Raw genomic sequence first — 21,304 nt, 5'->3', positions numbered from 1 at the left:
TGGACGTGTGCTCCGATGCAGTGGAGGGAAGGATAGAAGACTCCCAGAGTGTGTGCGCCTGAATTTTGGAATGGAACAGCGGTGAGGTGCAGACAGAGTTCTAAGATATAAAAAGAGAGCTGGAGGGTAGCACAACTGTCCACGCGACGCAAGAATCACGGATACGATAGACGTGGGAAAATGATAGGATAGACAAGGCTCTGGGCTTGGGCTGAGGTTGGGCTGGAACACCCACATTCCAATATATGGCGTAAGGGCGTCAAGGGACCCCTGTCGACACATGGAGCCATATCATCAATCATGACACGTTCTAGCGTGATTAGACAGGCCTCGGAGATCTTGACCGCTCTGTACACAACACTAGAAGTTCACCCGTGTTGGTCAGTGGTCACTTCCAGGGCAAGCACTGCGCAAGCCATGGCGTCGGATTCCGATAAGAGGCTGAAATGCAAAGGACGGTGACGGCAATGCTGCGACGCTGATTGGCCCGGGGCCCACCCCTCCCAACGGTTGCCGAATCCGGCTGATCCGTCAATGGGACCTTAGAACAAAGGAGGATTACGGGTGCCATTCCGAAGTCTACAGTAGAAGAGGCGGCACCGGCAACGGGAAGAGAGGTCACTCCTCCATTGATTGCTCTGTGTCTCTCCTCCATGGATACTCTATCCCTGCATGGACGAATGTAATCACCGTGCCTGTGGGCCCAGGCCCCTTCGCCAGAGCAACACGGTGTTCGAGATGTATCCACTAGGAACGCCGGAAACGAGGCTCCTCAATTCGCCCCTGAGCAACGAGCAACCAAGGTTTTACACGCCTGACTCACTGCGCGGGATGCTATGATGCAAGCAGCAAACACAACCGAGCGATTTCCGAATGTATATCTTCCGCTTGATCCCCGTTGAGCGCGTAAGAATCGCGCCTTTCCACATTCGCTGCTTATAGATCCATCGTCGTCTGAACGAGGAAGAGATGTGGGTTACCCATGCCATTGGCGGCTCAGAGACTCAACCCACATGCAGTGCGCTTGGAAGCTTGCTCACGGCCTCCCTCAACTCCGTCGGCGTATCACAAGCAGCAAAGACAAAGCGGTCGGGTCTGAGAATCACGTACTTCTTGCCCCGTACTTCCTCGCGAAGCCGCAGCTCATCATAACCGATGGGGGGAGGTCGGTTCTTGCATAGAAGCGAATCTGCCGCGAATTCGTCACCGGCTGCAATTCGAGCCACCTGTTGGGTGGGCAGGTCTTCGGCAGAGATCGTTGCCTTTGTGGACTGAATGAGGATCGTGGCTTCCTCACCAAGAATGAAGTTGCCGGAGAGCTGACTGATGTTCTCGAGGTCTTTTGTAAGAGACTGCACCTGGCTGACTTTGTCAGGCAAGACGAGCAGCTGGAAAAGCCCCTTCTTGTCGGAAGAGAAGATCAAGTCGTCCGTGAATTCGATCTTGTTCTCCCTGAAATTGAAAGCATAGATTTGCGGGAGAAGCAGGCCGCCTCCCATCTCCCCCACAAATGCAAAGCCTGGGCTATATCGGTATTTTGTCATTCCCAGTGCTCGGGCGCCCTTTTGGAGTTCTTTCCTCCAGCTGGGCACAAGTTGGACGGCCCACATGTACCATTCGCGGATGAAGACCTTGATGGGGTCAGATTCTGTCACATATGCCCCATTCTGGATCGTGGCAGCTAGGGAGCGTTCGAGCTGTTGCTTGCGTTCGGTGTACCACGCTGTCAACAATGCTTCATGATCTGTTGTCGGATGCCGGTGTAGCAGCGCCAGTCTCCAGGCCAGTGCGGAAGCATCGCGGAATCCAGAAGCAATACCTTGCCCGCCTATTTACCAGTCAGATGGGTTACACATACGCGCGAATCCGCGAAAGCGATTGCTCTTACCGAACGGAGGGAAGACATGAGCCGCATCACCGGCTAAGATGACCCTTCCCAAGGACCACTTATTACAGCTTCGTGCCACGAAAGAGAAGGGCCGAGATCTCAAGGTCTTGATGCAATCCTCGGGGAACATGACTGGGTGTTGGAGCCCATACCAGCTGCCGGGATGGGTGAGATAAGGATAAATGATTTTGCTGGTCTCCTCGGGCGTCGCCATTTTGTGACCATCTTCACCTTCCAAAACAACGAATTCGAATCTCCACAGCCGATCTGACTTCAGACCGAATCTTCCACACACCGAGGGCCGCTTAGGATTGCAGAGGAACCGGAACTGTTTGGGGAAGAACCGATCATAGACTTGTTCGGGCGTGTACCCCAGCCTCCACAGAGGAAAGTCTGGGTGAGTCTTTTCGGTGGGTAGGGAGATTTGCCAGTTCAATGCGACCCAGGTCTCCTCGTAGTCCGACCTATATCCTCCGATTAGCACGAACCGCCCGCTAACGGAAACGAAGACCTCACTCTTTGCATCGTTCCATGATGACGCCTTTCGGCTCAAGATAGCACTTCCTGACGTAGCCCGTCTTCCCGTCTGCTCCCACCAAGAACGGAGCCGTCAATCTTTGAATATCCCCATGTGCGTCCCTATACTCGACAGTCACTCCTTCAGGATTCTCCGATATGCCGGTCACAGTAGACTCAGTCCGGATTTCCGAGAATGGGATTTTGTGGATCTGGTCTCGAATCGCCCGTTCCATTGCCGGCTGCTTGTGACATATAAACCCGACATGGCCAGTGCCTCCCTCGGTAGTTGTATAATCCATAGTGAGGAGTGGCTTTCTGTACAAATTCGGCTCACTGCCAGTGACGAAGTTGAATATCTCCATACCTTTTTTTTTGGATGATATCAGCCCGAGAACATATTCCGACAATACAGGGGCAGAGCGGGGGGGTCGACTCACACGTCCCAATCTCTGTGTATATCTTATCGTAGATCCCAATTGACTGTAGTATTCGAATTCCATCCTCGTCCAAGGCGATTCCTCTGGGGTCGGTGGTAATGTCTTTCTCCCTTTCCAAGACAATGTTTGGCACTTTCATTGCCCCGAGCAAGGCCGACAGCACCGTCCCCGTCGGGCCACCGCCGCATATGATGACACCGGTCTCTGCAACATCAGGTGTCCTTTGAGACATGATGCAAGCAGAAGGTCGATGAAAGGTCCCCGAGTCCACCAGCAAACTAGGTTCCGTGGTTCTGATCTACAGATCGATGACAGGACCAAAGAGCCAAAGCACTGACCAGAGTCTGGTTCTCTGGATGGAGTCGCCCGTTCCATTATATTGAGAAACCTCCAGCAGGTGGACCCCTAGATGCTTTTGTCGGCAATTCTGAAAGCATTGGAAGTCCGAGGATCGCACCAGGTACCGGACGTGATCAGTGTGGGACGTTATTTGTGGGGTCATTTTGCGAGGCTTTGCTGGGTGCTGTTGCTTTCCCGGGACTGCTCCCATCACACTGAGTGAGATCTACGGGGCCAGGCAAGCACCCACACAGGAACATGGGATCTTACGAGGTCCCTCGTGCTGTTTGTTCCAGCGCTGTTAGGACTGTGGCAACCCTCTACCTGGCCTGAAACGTCCCACATTTCGCAGCTGAGATACCCCCACAATCTCTCAAAGAGATGAGGAGGCGGGGAGAACGTCCTTTAACGGCGTTAATGAGACCGACAAGTTCTCCGAGAGCTCGTTTGCCCGCAACTGCTCCAAATTGTGTGTCCAGAAAACTAATGCCGCTGGCATGACGCTCGCAGGTCATAAGGCTTCAGTACTCCCTGCCGACTTCCGTGGGAATGAAGCTTCCCGGAACATTAGGATTCGGTCAAGCACCAAAGTGTAGAGATCTGCTTTGGGATGACATCAAGGACCCCGTACCTGTCCGGATACGGTAATACGAAATAGAAAGAACACGATTACCCTCGCAACTGGTGATCAAGGGCGAGATAATGCGCTGTATTCATTGCCGCCGTCGGGCTGCCAGGTTGAATGGATGCTCATGATTGGTCAGCCTTGCGAGTCTCGGGGCCGCGGACTTCCCCTCGTCACGCGGGGCTGTGCCAAGCCCCCAAGTTCCCCCAGATTTCCTGGCCACGACGCTCCTTCTTCCCCACAAGTCTCAGCACTTTTTCTATCCTCTTATCACGTTATGAGCTGATAGTCACTGGTCGAAGTCTCCTTACCACATTGATATGGAGGCACCCTCGTCTCCCAACCTGCTCCTTCTCGGCAATGCCTGATCCCGCTACGGTACCAGCTCCTAAAGATGGGCCGCGGGGCCGCCGGGGCGCCAAAATCAGGCAATGTTCGACCTGTGGGCGCACCTTTGCTAAGACTGACCACCTCGAAAGGCACGTCCGCTCTCACACCAAGGAGAAGCCTTTCGTCTGTGGAAAGTGTGGCAGAAAATATGGTCGGCAGTAAGTTGGTGAATGGCGATTGAAGTGCGTTGCGGATACTTAGACGTTTCTTAGCGATACGCTGCTGCGACATCAGAAAGACCATTCAGCAGATGATATCTCCGTAGCTGTCGCGGAAGGCAAACGCCGCTCCAGCAATCCACTTGGACCAGAGGATGACCAGAGAGCGTTTTCCGCGAACCCAATGCCGCTTCACAGCGCGACAATCTTGTCAGAACAGCCCGACCCGATACTGATTTCGAATATTAGCTCGTCTCTAGATGCGCCGGCCACGGACTACCTCAAAGATGGGAAAAACTATCAAGAGGGCCAAATGGCCAGCAACACCTCCACTGACGTCTACTCAAATAACGTTCCCTCCGACCAGTCAGGTAGTGGATTTGACACTTCGATCGACGTCTTCAACTTCGATTTCGAGGCCCAATTTCCTTCATGGCTGGTGGACAGTGACCTGCACGGTGGGATTTTGGACACTCCTCTGGTCGCTACCATGGCAGAACTGCGCCCTTCTTGGCCGGAAAGCCCCTACGCTACGTTTGGCTCGAGCAACTACAAGCCCGTTTCCAATACGAAGAGACTCTGGTTCATGGCCAATGATGATGCGCAGGACGAAGTGACGCGATCAGGCCCGGCGACACCTCCCGGGTCCCGAGACGAAGTCGACGATACATATCGCCAGACGTTGACGCAAAGCCTACAAATCCGCCCGATCCAGGAACAGACACTTCCATCGGCGGACTTTCTGAATCTTTGCGTCAGGTCGTATTTTGCACGATTCCACCCGGTATTCCCAGTGGTGCATGCGCCCACATTTCGTCCTTCCAAGGCCAACTCCATGGTCCTTTTGTCAATATGCTCAGTTGGTAGTCTCTTTACAGGCAGCGTGCACGCGATTCGACAGGGCGTACATATATTCGAGAGATTGCACAAGGCTGTCCTTGCAAATTGGGATCGACTGATCGCCCAAGGTGTAGATCAACGAATCTCTCTCATACAAACAGCTATAATTGGACAAACTTTTGGTTTGCTGTCTGGAGAGCCGAGGCATCTTGCCATTGTTGACGCTTTCAACGGAACGCTCATTTCTTGGGCACGACGCTGGTCGACCTTCAAAACCAAGAAGATGGTGGGTCTAGACTTGAATGTCAGTTCCACCGAACTGGACAAGAAATGGAGAGAGTGGGCGAAGAACGAAGAACTCATCCGGATTGCGCTCAGCGTGCACATCCACGACGCCGAACTTGCTGCTATGTTCCATCACGAGCCATTCCTCCGCCACAACTCTAGACAGCTACCAGTCGCCGCATCAAATCAGACGTTCATGGCCACTCGGCCTGAGGACTGGCGCCAATCATATCTCAATGACCCCAGCAATTTCGAAAGTATGGATTCTACGCCGGCTTCGATCGATGCCCACCTGGACTTTGACCTTGCTGCAGTCCCCAGCAACAGCTATTTCACAGCATATACAGTTCTGGAAGGCATATGCGCAAACATTATCGAGAATCGAATCAATGCTCGTTCAACCCCATCAAGGACGGAAGAGATGCTGAACACCTTGACCTCGTTTTATCGAAATTTCTTGCAAGAATCGGCAGCTTGGGAAGCAGATCACATGGACATGAGCATACTCTGGCACCTGGCCTTCATGATAATGTTCGCCGATTTTGATCTTCTGGAGCGAGCGATTGGGCGAAATGGACCAGATCTATCACCGGAGGACCAGCTTGCAGTCACGGCTTGGGCAAACTCAGACCACGCTAAAAGGTGCGTGATTCACGGGCTCATTGTGCAAAAGAAATTGGAGAACCTACCACTTGGCTTTGAGCCAGCCATCCATGTACCTAGGGCGATGTTTAGAGCGGGCATCGCCTGGTTTTGCTATACTCGGTTTGGATCTCAAGCTGCCGGTCAGCGAACCGCCGGAGCCGCCGAAGCCCTGGAGTTTCCAGAATTCAAAACCATTGGCGTCAACCCGGCGTTGCTGCTTTTCCAAGCGAGCGGATATAAGCACGGAAAGCCTACCACGACTGAAACTAATGCGGCCCTCAGTGGACTGACCGATCTCTTGAGGCGGATAGGGCATTGGGAAATTGCGAGAAGGTTTGCCGCCATTCTCGGTGCTCTTTTGCACAATGAAGCCGACTAAAGACCAATCCATTCGGACCGTCTGAGCCATTCTCAGTAATTGAATTACCATTCCTCAAGCCCCCCTTTACAGCTTCTGTGGTCGGTTCGTCGACTACGAGAGTATCTACTTGCCACGGGAAGTCACCTCATACCTCGACCAGACCCTACCATCGACACGGGATTCGAGTCGAGAAAAAAAAAACCCCCCTGACATCCTTCGCTTGACATGTTGGCCACAGTTTGGTTGCAAATTCGTAAGATTTGAGCTGACAAGTCCCATGATACTATGAAGTGAAAGTGGACTTTTGCAACCTTGCCCGCCACCACATTGCACTTAGTGGAACACGAACAAACGGGAAACAGCCGAACGATGGCGAACAGAAAGAAAAACGTAAAGAAGAATGAAAGGCCGCCGCATTGATGTAAGGTCCTCGAATACAATGGCGAAAGTGGGAGGATCACCTATCCCCGAGTGCAACCTCTCGTGGGGGTTTCGACCTCGAAAAGGTCCCCATCCGACGTCCAATGACCCCAATACATCAGCCACCAGGTTCATTCTGACCCAGTCATCTTGGGTTACTGTGGAGGCAAGGCTGTATCTCGCTTCTGTACACGCGGAAAATCGAGATGGACCTACTGCATTGGGTTTAGTGAACTCCCAGTACTCTTAAGGTCCTCACTTTTCGCTCGGGCTATCCTTGACGCTGGCAAAGCACCCTGACCTTACAGCAAGGCCTTACAATCGGCTAGCTTCTCCCAGGGCTGAACAGGTTAAAAGGCCGGGACACGCTTCCTGCATGAAGCTCTTGGCCAGTTCCTCTGTCTCGATACTCCTACATCCCAGCACCATGGCTTCCAATTCATCCACCGACTTAGGTGGAAGCACTTTCAACCCCGAGAACGTCAATCTGACTTCTGCTGACCCTCGAGATGTCATCTGCGCACTTGCGGAGTCGGGAAATGACTACAATGGACAACTCGGCGCCAGAATCTCGGCCCTGTTCGTCATCCTCATCGTTTCGTCGGCCGCGACGTTCTTCCCGGTTTTCGCAAAGAGGATTCCCCGTCTGCACATCCCGCTCTATGTCTACCTGTTTGCCCGGTATTTCGGCGCCGGGGTCATCGTCGCCACGGCCTTCATCCATCTCCTTGACCCGGCATATGGCGAGATCGGACCCCAAACTTGTGTCGGCATGACAGGCGGCTGGGCCGATTATTCGTAAGCGTTCCTGTTTTTCCTAACCTCATTCATTCATAATCGTGTCTGAACGCGCGCGAGACTGACCAGGTGGATAAAATGTAGGTGGTGCCCAGCCATTGTCCTCACGTCGGTGATCGTCATCTTTCTCTTCGATTTTGGTGCCGAGCGATACGTCGAGGTAAAATACGGCGTCGACAGTGAGATGGACCTGCAAGAAGCGGTGACTGGATACACGGACAGAACGCCGACCGACGCGCAGCGGGACCGTGCGACGAGCATCGCGTCCATGCGGCGCGAGCACGACGAGCGCCGCAAGTCGTCCGCGTACGAGAAGCGGTTCGTCGAGGACTTCGCCGTGGACGAGGAGGACTCGGAGGCGCGCCAGAACTCGTTCCGCCAGCAGATCGCCGCCTTCCTGATCCTGGAGTTCGGCGTCATCTTCCACTCGGTCGTCATCGGCCTCAACCTGGGCGTCGTGGGCGACGAGTTCAGCACGCTGTACCCGGTCCTGGTCTTCCACCAGTCCTTCGAGGGGCTCGGGATCGGGGCGCGAATGTCGGCGATCCCGTTCAAGCCCGGGAGCTGGCTGCCGTGGGCCCTCTGCGCGGCCTACGGGCTGACCACGCCCATCGCCATCGCCATCGGCCTGGGCGTGCGCACGACGTACAACCCCAACTCGTTCACCGCCAACGTGGTCAGTGGGGTCTTGGACTCCATGTCGGCCGGCATCCTGATCTACACCGGCCTTGTGGAGCTGCTGGCGCGGGACTTCCTGTTCAACCCCATGCGCACAAAGGACAACAAGAGATTGGCCTTTATGATCGTCTGTGTGTTGCTGGGTACCGGCCTGATGGCCTTGCTTGGGAAATGGGCTTGATTTGGCTTTTGCATGTTGTCGTCAACTGTAGACTGCGACGGGGGCGTGTTGGGGCCTTGTCGAGCCCGTTCCTGAGGCCCTCGACAGAATGTTCTATAGCACTGTGCACTGTAGTTGCCCAGCGCCCACCAGCAATCACTGCCGACAGAGAGAAAAGAGAGTCACCGGCCGGCCTTCAAGTCGAGATAGATTCTATTTGAGATAATTTAGACGTATACAAGCGATATTTCACCATGTATTGATCTCTGATCAACCGGGCTAGGAGAGTCCTTAGTGAGGCTTAACGAGGCTTGGTTACTAGGGGGGTGCATATTGGGTGTCACGCGACCGCCTACAAGCATTTTCCTCCCTAGCAGTATTTGAATAGGTCATGTCGTTTTGACTAGGCCATCCATTAGCCAAGTCTGCCCAGGAGGAATGCCTCGGTTCCAGGAAGTTCTGAGATTACATATGGGTTTCAACACAATGTCCACAAGTTCAATCTTGATCGTAAGCCAACTCTAAAAGGCCTCTTCCAGTCCCCCTCAAAAGGGCGTGCTCAGCAAGGGTCAAGAAGTTACCTGGCGGAGGAAAGTACAGACTGCACAATATGTAGAATGTTTGTATGACGGACGGACTTTTGGCCCAAGGAGGTGAAGAGCAGTGTTACGCCAGCTATCCCTCCTGAAGTCTGTTGTATCTATGATAGACACACTCCTTTCTAGACTTTCCTCACACAATCCTTCGACTCGGGGGATTTATCTTGAATAATCCGAATCTCGCGGCAGGGCTCGTCGACGGCGATCCCGATAACGTAGCGTCTTGGGGTGCTTGATACCAGAAATAACTTTTCCCCATGCCCCTTGGTCAATCGCTATACCAACTAATAAGGGCTCCCCCAAGCACTTTTCTTTATCACCGCCCAAGCGGCCGGTGCCCGGTTGGCTGGCCACATTTTGCCATTGCATTTCGTATCTGAACAACTCATAAGAGATACAGACAGGGTCTCGGGCCGAACCCAAGCTGTTTGGACGCCAGCTTTACTGGTTTAGGGAGGTGGATGGCGGCTGTGGACTGATAAGTTAGGCGGCTAGGTGCGTTTCTTGATATTCCTTGGTTTAACTGACCTTCCCTTATCAAGGGACATGTCCGAATTTCGTCCTTGGTCTAGAACGTATGGTGGTGCTCTCTGTGGTGCGCATCGATCAAGTGGAGAAATATATCCTATGGCTATTATGTGGGATCGACCCCCTCCCTGGAGAAGTGGGATTTTTCTTTCATCCTCCTCCACCGCCTCCTTCGGTGTGCTTTGAAAGTGTGATTTCCAGAAGCCGCAAGGGAGAAAGAAGGAGAGAGACATGGCCAGCAACATGGCCACCTACGAGAAGACGACGGCCGAGATCCACAGCGGTGCCATTGGGACTCCTCAGTCTGATGCCTCTCTACCGGGCGACAAAGAAGCGACGCTGGAGGCGCGCGAGATCTTCCAGGATGGCGAGGAGGGCGTCAAGTTCCGCACCGTTAGCTGGCAGCGGGCCACCATCATCTTCCTCAAAATCCAATTCGCCATGAGCATCCTGGCTGTCCCTGGAGCATTGGCCACCCTGGGAGCCGTTGGCGGAGCTCTGTCCATCGTGGGCTGGGAAGTCCTGAATACTTGTGAGTTTTCCCAGCTGTGATTGAGCATGCTGCCAGAGACTAAATGCAGGGATATGACAGATACGGCTGTCATCTTGGGCGACTTTCGCAACCGCCACCCTGAATGCCACAGTAAGTCGCGACTTGTCCCCGGGCAGTCTTCAGAGAGTCCTTCTCTAACCTCCCACGCGCAGCACTCGCCGACATGTGCGGCCTGATCTGGGGCCGCGTGGGCAAGGAACTCGTCGGGCTGCAGATCCTGATCGCACAGGTGCTCATCACAGCCGCGGGGATTGTGTCGTGCTCGACGGCTTTCAACGCCCTCTCGGAGCACGGAGCCTGCACGGTCGTTTTCAGCTTCGTGTCGGCCGTGCTGATCACGGGCTTCTCCTCGGTGCGCACGTTCTCGCGGCTGGGCTGGCTGACGTGGCTCGGGTTCACGACCTTCTTCATCGCCGTGTTCATCTTCGTCGTCGCCGTGACGCAGCAGGACCGGCCGGCGGCAGCACCGCAGACGGGCGACTTCGACCTCGGGTGGGCGGCGATCGCGCACCCGACCTTCGTGGCCGGGATCACGGCCAGCGCCAACATCTTCATCAGCGGCAGCGGCTCGCAGATGTACCTGCCCGTCATCTCCGAGATGCGCCGGCCGCGCGACTACCGCAAGGCGGCCGTCGTCGCGGGCATCCTCGTCGGGGCCATGTACCTGACCTTCTCGCTGGTCATCTACCGCTGGTGCGGCCAGTGGCTGGCGACGCCGGCCTTTGGCAGCGCGGGCTCGCTGTTCAAGAAGATCTCGTACGGCGTCGCGCTCCCGGGCCTGGTCGTCGGCGTCGGCATCTACCAGCACGTGGCGGCCAAGCTGATCTTCGTGCGCGTCCTGCGCGACTCGCACCACCTGCAGGCCAACACGGTCACGCACTGGGCCACCTGGCTGGGCAGCAACCTGGTCCTCGGGGTCTTGGGCTTCATCATCGCCGAGGCCGTCCCGATCTTGAACTACCTCCTCGGTCTCGCCGGGTCTCTGTGCTTTGCGCCCTTCAGCTTGATCTTCCCGGCGATGCTGTGGATGTACGACTACAAAGCCTACGCTCGGGGGAGTGCCTCGCAAAAGGCCATCTACGGGTCACATATACTCATTGTGCTGGTCGGGCTCTTCATGGTGGTTGGGGGAACGTAAGTGGAAGACCCAATGTGTTGCTTGATTCTCAAAGAGCCTAAACCCTGCTTCTGAGATCCTCGACTGACCAAAGACATACAGGTATGGCGTTGCCGTGTCGATCAAGCAAGCCTTCGATGACGGATTGATCTCCAAGGTCTTTGACTGCGCAGATAACTCCGGGACGATCTCTTGAGGCAGAGATTGTACCAGATGAGACGAGCCGGGTCCCACTTCGGCTGATCAAGTAGACCTTTGCGTTCCTAAACAATCTTGCCGCATCAAGCTGCTGCTCAAATCTCTATCTCGGTATTATATCGTGACTGTGACTCGGTCCATACGCTGTTCACCACCTTGAACCTGACTTCCACGCCCTGCAGAATCCGAGACAAAGCCGCAATAGAAAGCTCTCGTTTCACTGTAAACGACCGACCCATCTCTCGTGGCTCCGTGTAGATCTTTTATCCACGCATCCAGCACCACCGCTCATGATCAGCCGGCGTTTGCTACGTTTTGTAGCAGCAGGGCACAGCACTCCCAGTCGGGCTCCACTCATTCTACCCAGTATATAGTCTTGTTAGTTCCACGAATCCCCCGCTGGCGCGTATTCCCGGTGATGATTTCCTCCAAGATTCGAGAATCGTCGCCCGGACGGATATCTGATCGGGATTCGAAACATCATAGCAATGAAGCTGGACGGGGCAGGGCTCTGTCGTGAGAGACTGGGGGCGTAGAAAAAGGAGAACTTCAGCCTCGTCACGTGGAAACACTCATATGCATTCTGCCTCCGAGGTCAACCTCCAGTCGGCTCACATCTTCGCCGACTACTAACTTGACCGGCTGACCGGTATACAGGCTGTAAAGTGCCACAGCTACCTCGAAAAACCAAGTCAAATATGTCTGTTTGTTACCTGATGCCGGTCCACATGTGAAGGGGACCCCAGCAAAGAGCCCTCACTCTATTTTCCTCCCCCTCCCCTTGACCGAGATTTAGAAGTTACAGTCCCACATCATCCATAAAACGCTTGAGCAGCTAGCCCCCCTTCAACAAGTTGCCGTGTGAAGGGGTTTGAGGGGTATAGATGGCTCCAGACACAAAGATCGGTTTCGGAGACATGCCCAGGAATTCAAGTTGGAAGCCAACCCATATCTCCATAGACACCCAATGCATATGAATGTGGAGACAAATGTGTCTCGAGACACACCTGTGGCCTTCAAGTGTTTCTACCCATTCTTCGCCTTCAGTATGACCACCGAGGTCGGTTAATCTGGCAAGCTTCTCATCGCCTCTCATTTACCATTGCGCCACAGAATCTAGGGTCTGACGTCGTCCGCGACACATTATTCCAGATACTTGTCCAGCTTTCCTGTGGTGAAAAGGGATTGCTTGTGAAAGGAGGAAGACTCGAGACGCTTTGGACGTCTTCTAACAAAAGCTGGATATCAAAAAAGGAGCAGCGACAGAAATTGGTGAGACACCCTTTCTCCTTTGCAGACATCGCGCCAATACACAAAGGCACGGGGACTTCGGAACACACTGGTGGCATTTGATTAGAAGCGATGGGAGGACTTGGTCGATTGTCACATGGCCGAGTGAGTGAAAGTTTGTCTCGTTCGCCAATGGTCTTGATGACAAAAGCACCCTTCAAGCGCATTCCGGTCGCGGGGATAAGAATATCTCCCTAGTCATCATCCGGGAGCAGATATTCACAGAGCTCTGCCGGTATCAGATGCGCATTGTCTAATTGAGGCATCAAGTATCTGAGGATCGTACAGAGGTGTGCCGAGTCTTGCCCGCGGTTATATCGCAAGGTATCGACTTCCAGATTTCGGACTGATTCTGGTAGTGAGAGCAGGACGTTTTTGAGTTCACTGTGGCATACAGCAATTCCTGTGGTCAGGGGATGGCGTCCTTCGTGGGTCACACGAAACGAGAAGGTTGGCAGGTTCGGCAAGAGGCGAACAATCCTGGATAATCACCGCATAGCCCTTCTGAGCGATTGTGTCTCATTACCATCAAGGACAGATCCGTGCTTGTAATAGACCGGGTTAAGACCAATTGTCAGAGACTTTCTCCATGTTGTAGCTTGACTGGGTGACTTGCAGAATTTGACAAGTTGGGTATCGGCCAGCGAGACAGTGGAGTATAACATTGGTTCGCAAACGAGTCCCTGGGGAGGACAGTGTAAGATGGATTTGCATACGAGGGTCCTATCGCCAGCTATAGGGGAATGAGATGTTCTCAGGAGAACATCCCGGAGAAGGTTAAGAGGAAGGTCCTTGATCGGTTGGGACATGGTGTCGCTGGGGACGGCAATCGTGAAGGACAGTCGAAGTGCATTGCCAAGTACGCAAAATCATTTGTGCTTCTGGAAGGTGTGCGCCTAGCGTGAAAGGTATCTGGGTGTTGTAACTGGATCCTTCTGAGGAAGGATATGACAGATAATCTGGCTTCGACCGCCTGTTGATGGAACTGGAATCTTCATTGAGAAACCTGATGATATCGACGTACCAATTAACTGCACAATTGTCTCACCTGCCAGTTGTATTCGTGAACAATGCGAATGCCACATTATCTTCCTTGATCACCTTCACGAAAAATGCAACCCGAACCCGAAATATCTCCTTGTCAACACGCCTGAATTCGTTGTTGTCCACTGCCAACGGTGAATCAACAAGGGGAAGCTTCGTTCTCGGACGAGGCCGAAGCACTTCGGAATACCTCCAGTTCCATACCCGGACCTGACAGCGTCGGCCCTTCGAGAATGGTTCAGGGCGGCCGGACAAAGATTCTGTTTCATTGTGGATAATGCGCCCGAGGGTTGGGCCCCCAATTACACAATGGCATTCAGTCCCGCGGATCTTGAACTCTACCACTAGCCTCAAGGTTAGTAGCAAGAGAGCTCACAAGTCCTCTACACGTAGGGCCGAACGGAGGTAGCGGATTCCGTGTTCCTGTAGAAGGCGGAGCATTGCGAGCAGTACCGGTCGCGTGTCCAGAGGGATGCTGCTGAAGTCCAGATTTAGCTGCCGCTTGCTCCTGGGTGTCTGAGGTCGAGTATTCCAAATGTCATGGCCTCTGAAGTTCAAGCCGGCCTTCTCTTTACGAACTCTTCCAGATCACTCCTAGTGACCACTCCCAGGACGAACTTTCTACCCCCGTCAGTGACAACGGCAAAATGTTGCTTTTCGCCGGTTGCCAGTGGCCCAATGTCCTCAAAAAACCCTTCAAGTTCCCATAACTCGGTCTCCATTGTGACAACTTGGTATTTCTTTCCTCCGCCCCGCTGGAACTTCACCATGGCCTTCGAGACTGGGTCGGAGGGCTGCAGATGTCCAGACTCAAACAGCTGCTTCAATTTCGAAATAGGCAGGTAGCCCAGGAGGGAACGAGTATTGTCGGAGAGGACTGTCAAGTGCGAATAGTCATGAGATGAGGCCGAGAGCATCGCAGCGGCAAGTGACGTGCTTGGAGAAGTTGATAATGCAGGGGGCAGATCTAGGTCTGCTACAGTAGCGCCACGGTATTTGTCCGCCCATGTCGACAATTTAGCAGCATGTTCGTCTTCGTCAGGAGGGAGTCCGTTGGGCTGGGGGACGATCGTTGGGCCCAAAGGCACGCCCTGTTCGAGAAGGGACTGAGAATGATCCATGGATTGCGTCAGGGTTCAGTGAGAGCGACAGAGCGTTTCAAGTCATAGATATCGATTGTCCAAGCATGCTATTACTCGTTATATCGTAGAGTCGAGACGTTGCTGCTGGCTCAAATGGGGCAACCACAAAAGCTGTTCCTCAATTTTCAAGATGAATCCCGTGATATTTGCGGTCGAATGCCTCTGTGAGCGGCCGTAGTACTGACGTATACTGCTGGCACTGGGCTGGCACTGGAAAAGTACGGGCCAGCATCCGCTGGAGCAGCCAGAGGGAAGCCCAAACCCACCTTCCCCAGGCCCGCAGAGACCGACCATTGGACATTGGGGCCGGCAAGCTGTGACGATAGCACCACTGACGCCCAGCTTGGTCCCCCTCGCTCCCGCATGCAGTTGCTCGCTTCCTTGAACTGACTTGCTCTCTCTTCACTTCTCGACTTTTTTATCGTCCCTCGTCGCTCATTTCCACAATACCTACCATCCATCTGCCGCAGTCTATTCATCCATCAAGACTCGAGGTAATGCCCCCGCTTACCTACCATCCCGCCGTCCTCTCCCTCTGATAGCTCTTTCAACGTGCTCAATTGGACTTTCGGAGATAAGCTGATCAGTATATAGCACCATGGTCGGGCTCTTCCCCAACTCGACGGCTTTGAGCCAGACATTCACGCCCACCTCTCCATACTACAAGCCCGCTCCTAAACCCGCCGAGAACCTTGAAAGGCGTCGAATCTTCTCCTCATGGAGTGCGGCCGAATCTGCCAAAGACAAGGCGGTTGAGCTGAGTGAAGCTGCTCAGAAAGAATACGAGAAGGCCAGCGCAAAGGCCCAAGCCAAAGTCGGGGGCATTGAGCTCTACTCTGCCAAGTACTATGCTGCATGTACCGTTGGAGGCATCCTGGCATGCGTATGTTGACGGTTTTGCTCTTCCGCTGTGCTTTCGGAGTTAACCAACAGCACAGGGTACTACCCACGCAGCTGTCACTCCTCTCGATCTCGTCAAATGTCGTCGTCAGGTCGACCCCAAACTTTACAAGGGCAACTTCCAGGCCTGGGGTACCATCGCCAGGACTGAGGGTTTCCGGGGTATCTTCACAGGTTTCGGGCCGACCTTCGTCGGCTACTCAGTGCAAGGAGCTGGCAAATACGGCTTCTATGAATACTTCAAACATCTGTATTCCGAGTTGGCTGGAGAAGAGGCTGCTCAGAAATATAAGACCACGCTGTACTTGACTGCCTCGGCCTCGGCCGAATTCATCGCCGACGTTGGTCTTTGCCCGTTCGAGGCCGTCAAGGTCCGCATGCAGACCACCATGCCGCCTGCATACTCCGGTACCATGAATGGGTTGTCGACAATCACGGCTAAAGAAGGGATCGGCGGGTAAGTCCAATATCCAGGGTCTCAGCGTCAGGTATTACTGACGCTTTCAAGCTTGTACAAGGGTCTGTATCCTCTATGGGGCCGGCAGATCCCGTATACCATGATGAAGTTTGCCTCTTTCGAAAACATTGTTGCCGCCATCTACAACTACCTCCCGGGCAACAAGTCGGATTATGGCAAGGGTGCTCAAACTGGTGTGGCCTTCGTCGGTGGCTATCTTGCTGGTATCCTCTGCGCGATTGTGTCGCATCCTGCGGATGTGATGGTCAGCAAACTCAACGCGGAACGTGCCCCCGGTGAGAGCTTTGGTGGTGCCATGAGCCGCATCTATTCCAAGATTGGATTCGCGGGTCTCTGGAACGGTCTCCCTGTCAGAATTGTGAGTTTACAGCACCCGATAACGGAGGTGAAATCCGTCTGCTAATGCTCCAAACTCTCTAGGTCATGATTGGAACCCTGACCGGCTTGCAATGGATGATCTACGACTCTTTCAAGATTTTCATGGGCCTGCCCACAACCGGAGGCCCCCAGGAAAAGAAGGAGACAGCAAAGATGTAGAAAGGGCTTGCCAAGTGAAGAGGACGCGAGAAAGATGAAGAATAACTTGCCAGAGCAGGGCGGCCGTTAAATGAATTACTGTACATGACACCGGGCACTGGCTTGAAAGAATGGGACTTTTGATAGCTCAATTATGAATTTAGGACCACTGCGGGATGATTAAGTATGTGACAAGTCTTCGAGAAAGGAGCTCCATGCTCGCTACTCCGGACTCGGTACTGTCTGGGTGCGCATGCCTGGCTTGGAAGAACTATCATGAGGATGGAATGGGTGAATGGGTGGTTGGGATTGGCCATTGATAGCGCAAGGCTGGGCATGCGAGGTTAGCGAACCTTGGCCGACGTCAAAAGGAAGCCTGGTGCCACCGGTGCTGGTGTTTGTCTGCTGTTTAGTCCCCATTCAGCCGTCACTCGCTGGGACGTCATGTTGAGCAAACCGACGATGGCGGCTGCTGGGCGCTGGGCGGAAGTCACACCATTATTATTTGCTGCGCCCTCAATTGCAGTTTGTCAGTCGTAATTGTCATGGCATTTCTTGGTCTGCTCGGATAGCACCGAGTACCCTCAGCCCATATCAACACCCACCGGCTCACACTCGCTCGTCCACTTTCTGCTTCCTCTCCAAGATCTCCCAAGTAACCGGCCTTAGCACTTCTCAACTTCTGCCATTTGACAAACGAAATCTAACCACTCTGCACCTCCAAAAACATCGATCTCACTGCATATTACTGAGGTAAGTGACTTCCCTCACTTTTCCACCGCAGCCTTGCCTTGCCCTGGGCTTGTGGGGCCGTTTGGTACCGTCTCCGTGTTCGTCTTGCGCCTGCACAAATTTAAATCACCACACCACTCACAAACTCGGCGCGTGTGCAATCTTAACGACAGGCATTTGAAACAGCTCTGAGCTAACTTCTATAGACCTCCAAGTTCCCCCGGACATATGGCCAACGTCTCTCACGGTCGCGGAGGTAGGCCGAGCACCTCTCGATGCCTAGTCCGACTTACTTACGTCCTCCAGGTGCCGCCAACATTGGCCCCGATACCCAGACCTACGCCGATGGTGGGATAGTGCGTGAGGGACCAGTCGGTGACCAAGGTGACGGACCATACTCGGCAGGTCGAGGCGGCGTCGGAAACATTGAGCATGATGGGAAGGCTACATCAGCGACGCCGCACGATGCAGATGTTGTTCCCGAGACTGCCACTCGCGTTGCCAAATTAGAATCTCACCACGTTGGACGAGGGGGCGCAGGAAACGAAGCACATATCCACGAGAAGAAGCACGACAGCTTGATGGACAAGATCAAGGGATTCTTCGGTTCACCGTCGGTCAAGAAGTAAAGAGGAGATGTCTCGCGGAGAGGAGTTACCAGAAGCTGATGGCGCTACGACGAATGATGATACCCTAATATGGTGATTTCTCCGGGCGTTGTCAGTCTAGAAAGCAAGCTTTGGGCGTGAACATAGGCAGAGAATCTTTAGACAGAGACTCATGGGTATAGGGGTGAACCAGAAGTGGCTACCTGCGTCCTGTATGAATCGGTCACATGGTTTCTTTGCCTGCTGAACACAATGTAACACGGTAATTAGTGGAACCAATCATCCGACCCTAAACGCTGGCTGTCGAGCGGGTGGTTGGGTCAGGGTACTTGCTGAAATGTCGCAGCAATCAATTAGCAGGGGCAGCAGAAAAATGGAGGAGATTGATTCGAAGGAGCACCGCTGTCTACAAGTAGGGTGCCTTTGAGACGTCAACACCAAGGCATTCCGGGGCTCCAACTGGTGTGGCAAACGCAGCGGGAAAAGCAGTGTGCAGTAGTGGGCGAGACTGTTCACACCAAGTGAGGGGTTTCTTCTGCCCACCGACTCGCAGTGGTTGGCAGCACCCTAGCTCTGCAGCAGAAGCCGGGAGGCTGGGCCTATTGGGCTGGCCAGCTGGACAACTCAGGAGGTGGCTTTAGGCGACCGGGGACCGCCAGAGCCGTCGCCAGCCCGCTCGTGGTGATCCATCACAACCCGTCACCCTGCGCACCCAACAAACTTGAACTCGCGCTGCTTCTCACATCCATCATTCATCTCGGACCAGCCTACCAACAGCACATAGGATTTTTTTTCTTTTGTTTCGCGAGCCGGTCACTGAGGTGTCAAGACGACAACTTATTGCAGTGAGTTCGCAGACGCGTTGGGCCGCTGTGTTTCCTTTTACCTGAGCTGCGTCCGAAGCGAGTCTACCTTCACCCATACGCCCGACCGTAAAGCCATTGTCGCTTTTCGCCCTGATCCAATCCCTTTCAATCCTTCCACCTGTCGACAGATCTCTGGTTATCACGAGACCGGGCTTTGACGCCCCCCCAAGTCATCGCTCCTACTACCGCTACGCGCGCTTTCGTTTACTGCTCTCGATGTCCTCTGAAACTGAGACGGAAGTCTATTTTTCTCCCCCAGGAGTTCGCGATAGCGACACAGAAGAAAGTACCGAAGATCACGACGAAAGCCCGGAAACCCAGGGTACAGAGATGTCGGGTCAGATGATCGGGCGCAAGCGAACCGCGAGTGAAATGGAGGACGACGCGAGCGCGGTCGCAGACTCTTACGAAAATCAAGGAACAAGACAGGGTTCTGAAGTAGTATATACTAATGAACCCGACCCTCCCGTGTACACCGTCATTTGCCCTTTAACGCCTCGGCGCAAGAGAATTCTGGAAGAGGAGAATGAGGATGTCACCATCCTCCGTGTCTACCCGGAGCAACTGTCGTATCTGGCAATTGACTTTGCTGTGAAACCGGGCTCCAGTTGGGATAGCCTTAAGAGATATAAAAATGCACAGTGTGAGTCTCAACCTATCCAGTAGCCATGTCCAGTTCTGACGCGTTTCATACGTAAACAGTGTCTGAGCGCGTCGGTCCTCAATTTACTCTTGGCTCGTTCGCTTATGTTAATCGCCATTTGCCGCCGCAACCTGCGCCTTCGGAGGATGCATCAGAGGAGGAGAAACTAGAGTATGACAAGGCCAATTTTTGGGTGGCCCTTGTATCTGAAATCAAAGCCGAGGACCAGGCAACGGTCTTTGCGCGGGTCTTCTGGCTGTACTGGCCAGATGAACTACCCATGGGACGACAGCCATACCACGGCAAAAGAGAACTGGTGATGAGCAATCATGTTGACATCATCGAGGCGCAAACACTGACGTGGACTGCTGAAATCAGCCATTGGAACGAGAGTGACGACTCCAACAAAACGCAGCTTGGTGAGACATACTGGCGCCAAACTCTTGACATCAATAAAGCGGCCGGCGACCCTCGGGCGCTCAGCAAGCTCCGAAAGTTCTGCATCTGCGGAGGCTATGACAATCCCGAGCTGGAGATGTATCAGTGCCTGGGCTGCCGCACGTGGAACCACGAAGCTTGCTTGATTACCGCGATGGAACAGAGGGCGTGGGAGCGGTTCAAGAAGGGGACTCTGACCAACGAATCTCAAGAGAAGGGAGAAAACGGAACTTCGAGTCGAAAACCCTCTAAGATGACTAAGCGTGCGTTCAAGTTGAAATTGAAGGGCAAGAAGCCATGGGCAGGTAAACTGGAGGGCAAGATCTCTCGAGTCGACAAGCTCGGCGTGGATGAATTCATCCACGCTGCAACGATCCGGCAACTGGTGCCTCAAGGCAAGGACAAGATCAATGGCCCCTTTGGACCCGTGGTATGGAGCATGGAAATGAATTGCCTGCGATGCAACCGACCGTTAAATTGAACATTAGTATGGATCTTCATTCGGGTGGCACTCGCATTTCCACAACTTTCCTCGCAAGGGGAACCGATGGGTTGGACATGAATTTTGACGGCAGGCAATTTTGAGCAGTATGGAGACTTGGCAATCATGACAGTTCCAGGTTGCTTGACGTTGCTACAGAGTTTGAGCTTGAATCGGGGATATGATATCTTCTTCTTGTCTTTAAAAAAAGGAAAATGACGATTGCTACGCGGGCAACTCTAGCAACACAGCTATGAAACAGAGGATTTTTTGGGGTCTTTGAAATGGCGAGCGAACTTTGAATCCGGAAGGCGAGTCATTCACATAACAAGGGCAGCAGAAACCAGAAATATCTCCATAATCGCCGTAATAATGATGGTGGTCGGTAGTGTTTGAGCACTCGGTCGTTGGTGAGGGTCGGATGGCGGTCAGAGGGCGGTCATATGCGAGTCACATGACAGTCACATGACAGTCACATGACGCGGGACCGGCACCGCGAGGAGCCGAATGGATTTTTCACTGACCTTCTGTCTCTGGCTCATTTCTGCCGGTTTTGCTCTGTGTACGACGCGATTGTGCGAAAACTCAGTCAACGAAGACATTCCTTGCCTTCTCCGCATGCTGGAGC

The 21,304-nt window shown here is 53.6% G+C and overlaps 8 protein-coding genes across 8 annotated transcripts; 6 read left to right on the top strand and 2 right to left on the bottom strand.

The window, feature by feature from the left end:
* Positions 1-1,004: 1,004 nt before the first annotated feature.
* Positions 1,005-3,076, bottom strand: PV07_11149 (uncharacterized protein; the record flags this gene model as incomplete). The annotated part of the gene is made up of 4 exons (XM_016398555.1): positions 1,005-1,828; positions 1,889-2,352; positions 2,405-2,771; positions 2,845-3,076. 4 exons carry the CDS (start codon positions 3,074-3,076, stop codon positions 1,005-1,007), a joined length of 1,887 nt encoding a protein of 628 aa, XP_016243117.1.
* Positions 3,077-4,168: 1,092 nt separating this feature from the next.
* On the top strand, positions 4,169-6,505 carry PV07_11148 (uncharacterized protein; the record flags this gene model as incomplete). The annotated part of the gene is made up of 2 exons (XM_016398554.1): positions 4,169-4,356; positions 4,411-6,505. 2 exons carry the CDS (start codon positions 4,169-4,171, stop codon positions 6,503-6,505), a joined length of 2,283 nt encoding a protein of 760 aa, XP_016243116.1.
* A 778-nt stretch (positions 6,506-7,283) lies between these two features.
* On the top strand, positions 7,284-8,564 carry PV07_11147 (uncharacterized protein; the record flags this gene model as incomplete). The annotated part of the gene is made up of 2 exons (XM_016398553.1): positions 7,284-7,705; positions 7,790-8,564. The coding sequence occupies 2 exons, from the start codon at positions 7,284-7,286 to the stop codon at positions 8,562-8,564; spliced, it is 1,197 nt and encodes a 398-aa protein (XP_016243115.1).
* Positions 8,565-9,775: 1,211 nt separating this feature from the next.
* On the top strand, positions 9,776-11,650 carry PV07_11146 (uncharacterized protein). Its single transcript, XM_016398552.1, has 4 exons — positions 9,776-10,202; positions 10,263-10,313; positions 10,376-11,357; positions 11,443-11,650. Exons 1-4 carry the CDS (start codon positions 9,902-9,904, stop codon positions 11,534-11,536), a joined length of 1,428 nt encoding a protein of 475 aa, XP_016243114.1. The 5' UTR covers positions 9,776-9,901; the 3' UTR covers positions 11,537-11,650.
* A 590-nt stretch (positions 11,651-12,240) lies between these two features.
* On the bottom strand, positions 12,241-15,112 carry PV07_11145 (uncharacterized protein). Its single transcript, XM_016398551.1, has one exon. The coding sequence runs from the start codon at positions 14,991-14,993 to the stop codon at positions 14,427-14,429; it is 567 nt and encodes a 188-aa protein (XP_016243113.1). The 5' UTR covers positions 14,994-15,112; the 3' UTR covers positions 12,241-14,426.
* A 500-nt stretch (positions 15,113-15,612) lies between these two features.
* Positions 15,613-16,929, top strand: PV07_11144 (uncharacterized protein; the record flags this gene model as incomplete). Its single annotated transcript, XM_016398550.1, has 4 exons — positions 15,613-15,897; positions 15,953-16,371; positions 16,423-16,750; positions 16,813-16,929. The coding sequence occupies 4 exons, from the start codon at positions 15,613-15,615 to the stop codon at positions 16,927-16,929; spliced, it is 1,149 nt and encodes a 382-aa protein (XP_016243112.1).
* A 939-nt stretch (positions 16,930-17,868) lies between these two features.
* Positions 17,869-18,269, top strand: PV07_11143 (uncharacterized protein; the record flags this gene model as incomplete). The annotated part of the gene is made up of 2 exons (XM_016398549.1): positions 17,869-17,896; positions 17,947-18,269. 2 exons carry the CDS (start codon positions 17,869-17,871, stop codon positions 18,267-18,269), a joined length of 351 nt encoding a protein of 116 aa, XP_016243111.1.
* Positions 18,270-18,904: 635 nt separating this feature from the next.
* Positions 18,905-21,113, top strand: PV07_11142 (uncharacterized protein). Its single transcript, XM_016398548.1, has 2 exons — positions 18,905-19,757; positions 19,817-21,113. The coding sequence occupies exons 1-2, from the start codon at positions 19,331-19,333 to the stop codon at positions 20,674-20,676; spliced, it is 1,287 nt and encodes a 428-aa protein (XP_016243110.1). The 5' UTR covers positions 18,905-19,330; the 3' UTR covers positions 20,677-21,113.
* Positions 21,114-21,304: the final 191 nt, after the last annotated feature.

Source organism: Cladophialophora immunda (genome assembly GCF_000835495.1).
Source record: "Cladophialophora immunda strain CBS 83496 unplaced genomic scaffold supercont1.7, whole genome shotgun sequence".
Lineage (NCBI taxonomy): Eukaryota > Fungi > Ascomycota > Eurotiomycetes > Chaetothyriales > Herpotrichiellaceae > Cladophialophora > Cladophialophora immunda.
Note: the sequence above shows the minus strand (reverse complement) of the source record. Positions and strands in the feature narration are given on the sequence as shown.

What these genes read in the sequence shown, in the direction of transcription:
- PV07_11146 (XM_016398552.1), top strand. Translation starts at nt 9,902, where the DNA reads ATGGCCAGCAACATGGCCACCTACGAGAAGACGACGGCCGAGATCCAC. An exon ending in CTGGGAAGTCCTGAATACTT is followed by an intron (nt 10,203 to 10,262) that starts GTGAGTTTTCCC and finishes GGGATATGACAG; the next exon opens with ATACGGCTGTCATCTTGGGC. An exon ending in TTCATGGTGGTTGGGGGAAC is followed by an intron (nt 11,358 to 11,442) that starts GTAAGTGGAAGA and finishes AAAGACATACAG; the next exon opens with GTATGGCGTTGCCGTGTCGA.
- PV07_11145 (XM_016398551.1), bottom strand. Translation starts at nt 14,993, where the DNA reads ATGGATCATTCTCAGTCCCTTCTCGAACAGGGCGTGCCTTTGGGCCCA.
- PV07_11142 (XM_016398548.1), top strand. Translation starts at nt 19,331, where the DNA reads ATGTCCTCTGAAACTGAGACGGAAGTCTATTTTTCTCCCCCAGGAGTT. An exon ending in GAGATATAAAAATGCACAGT is followed by an intron (nt 19,758 to 19,816) that starts GTGAGTCTCAAC and finishes ATACGTAAACAG; the next exon opens with TGTCTGAGCGCGTCGGTCCT.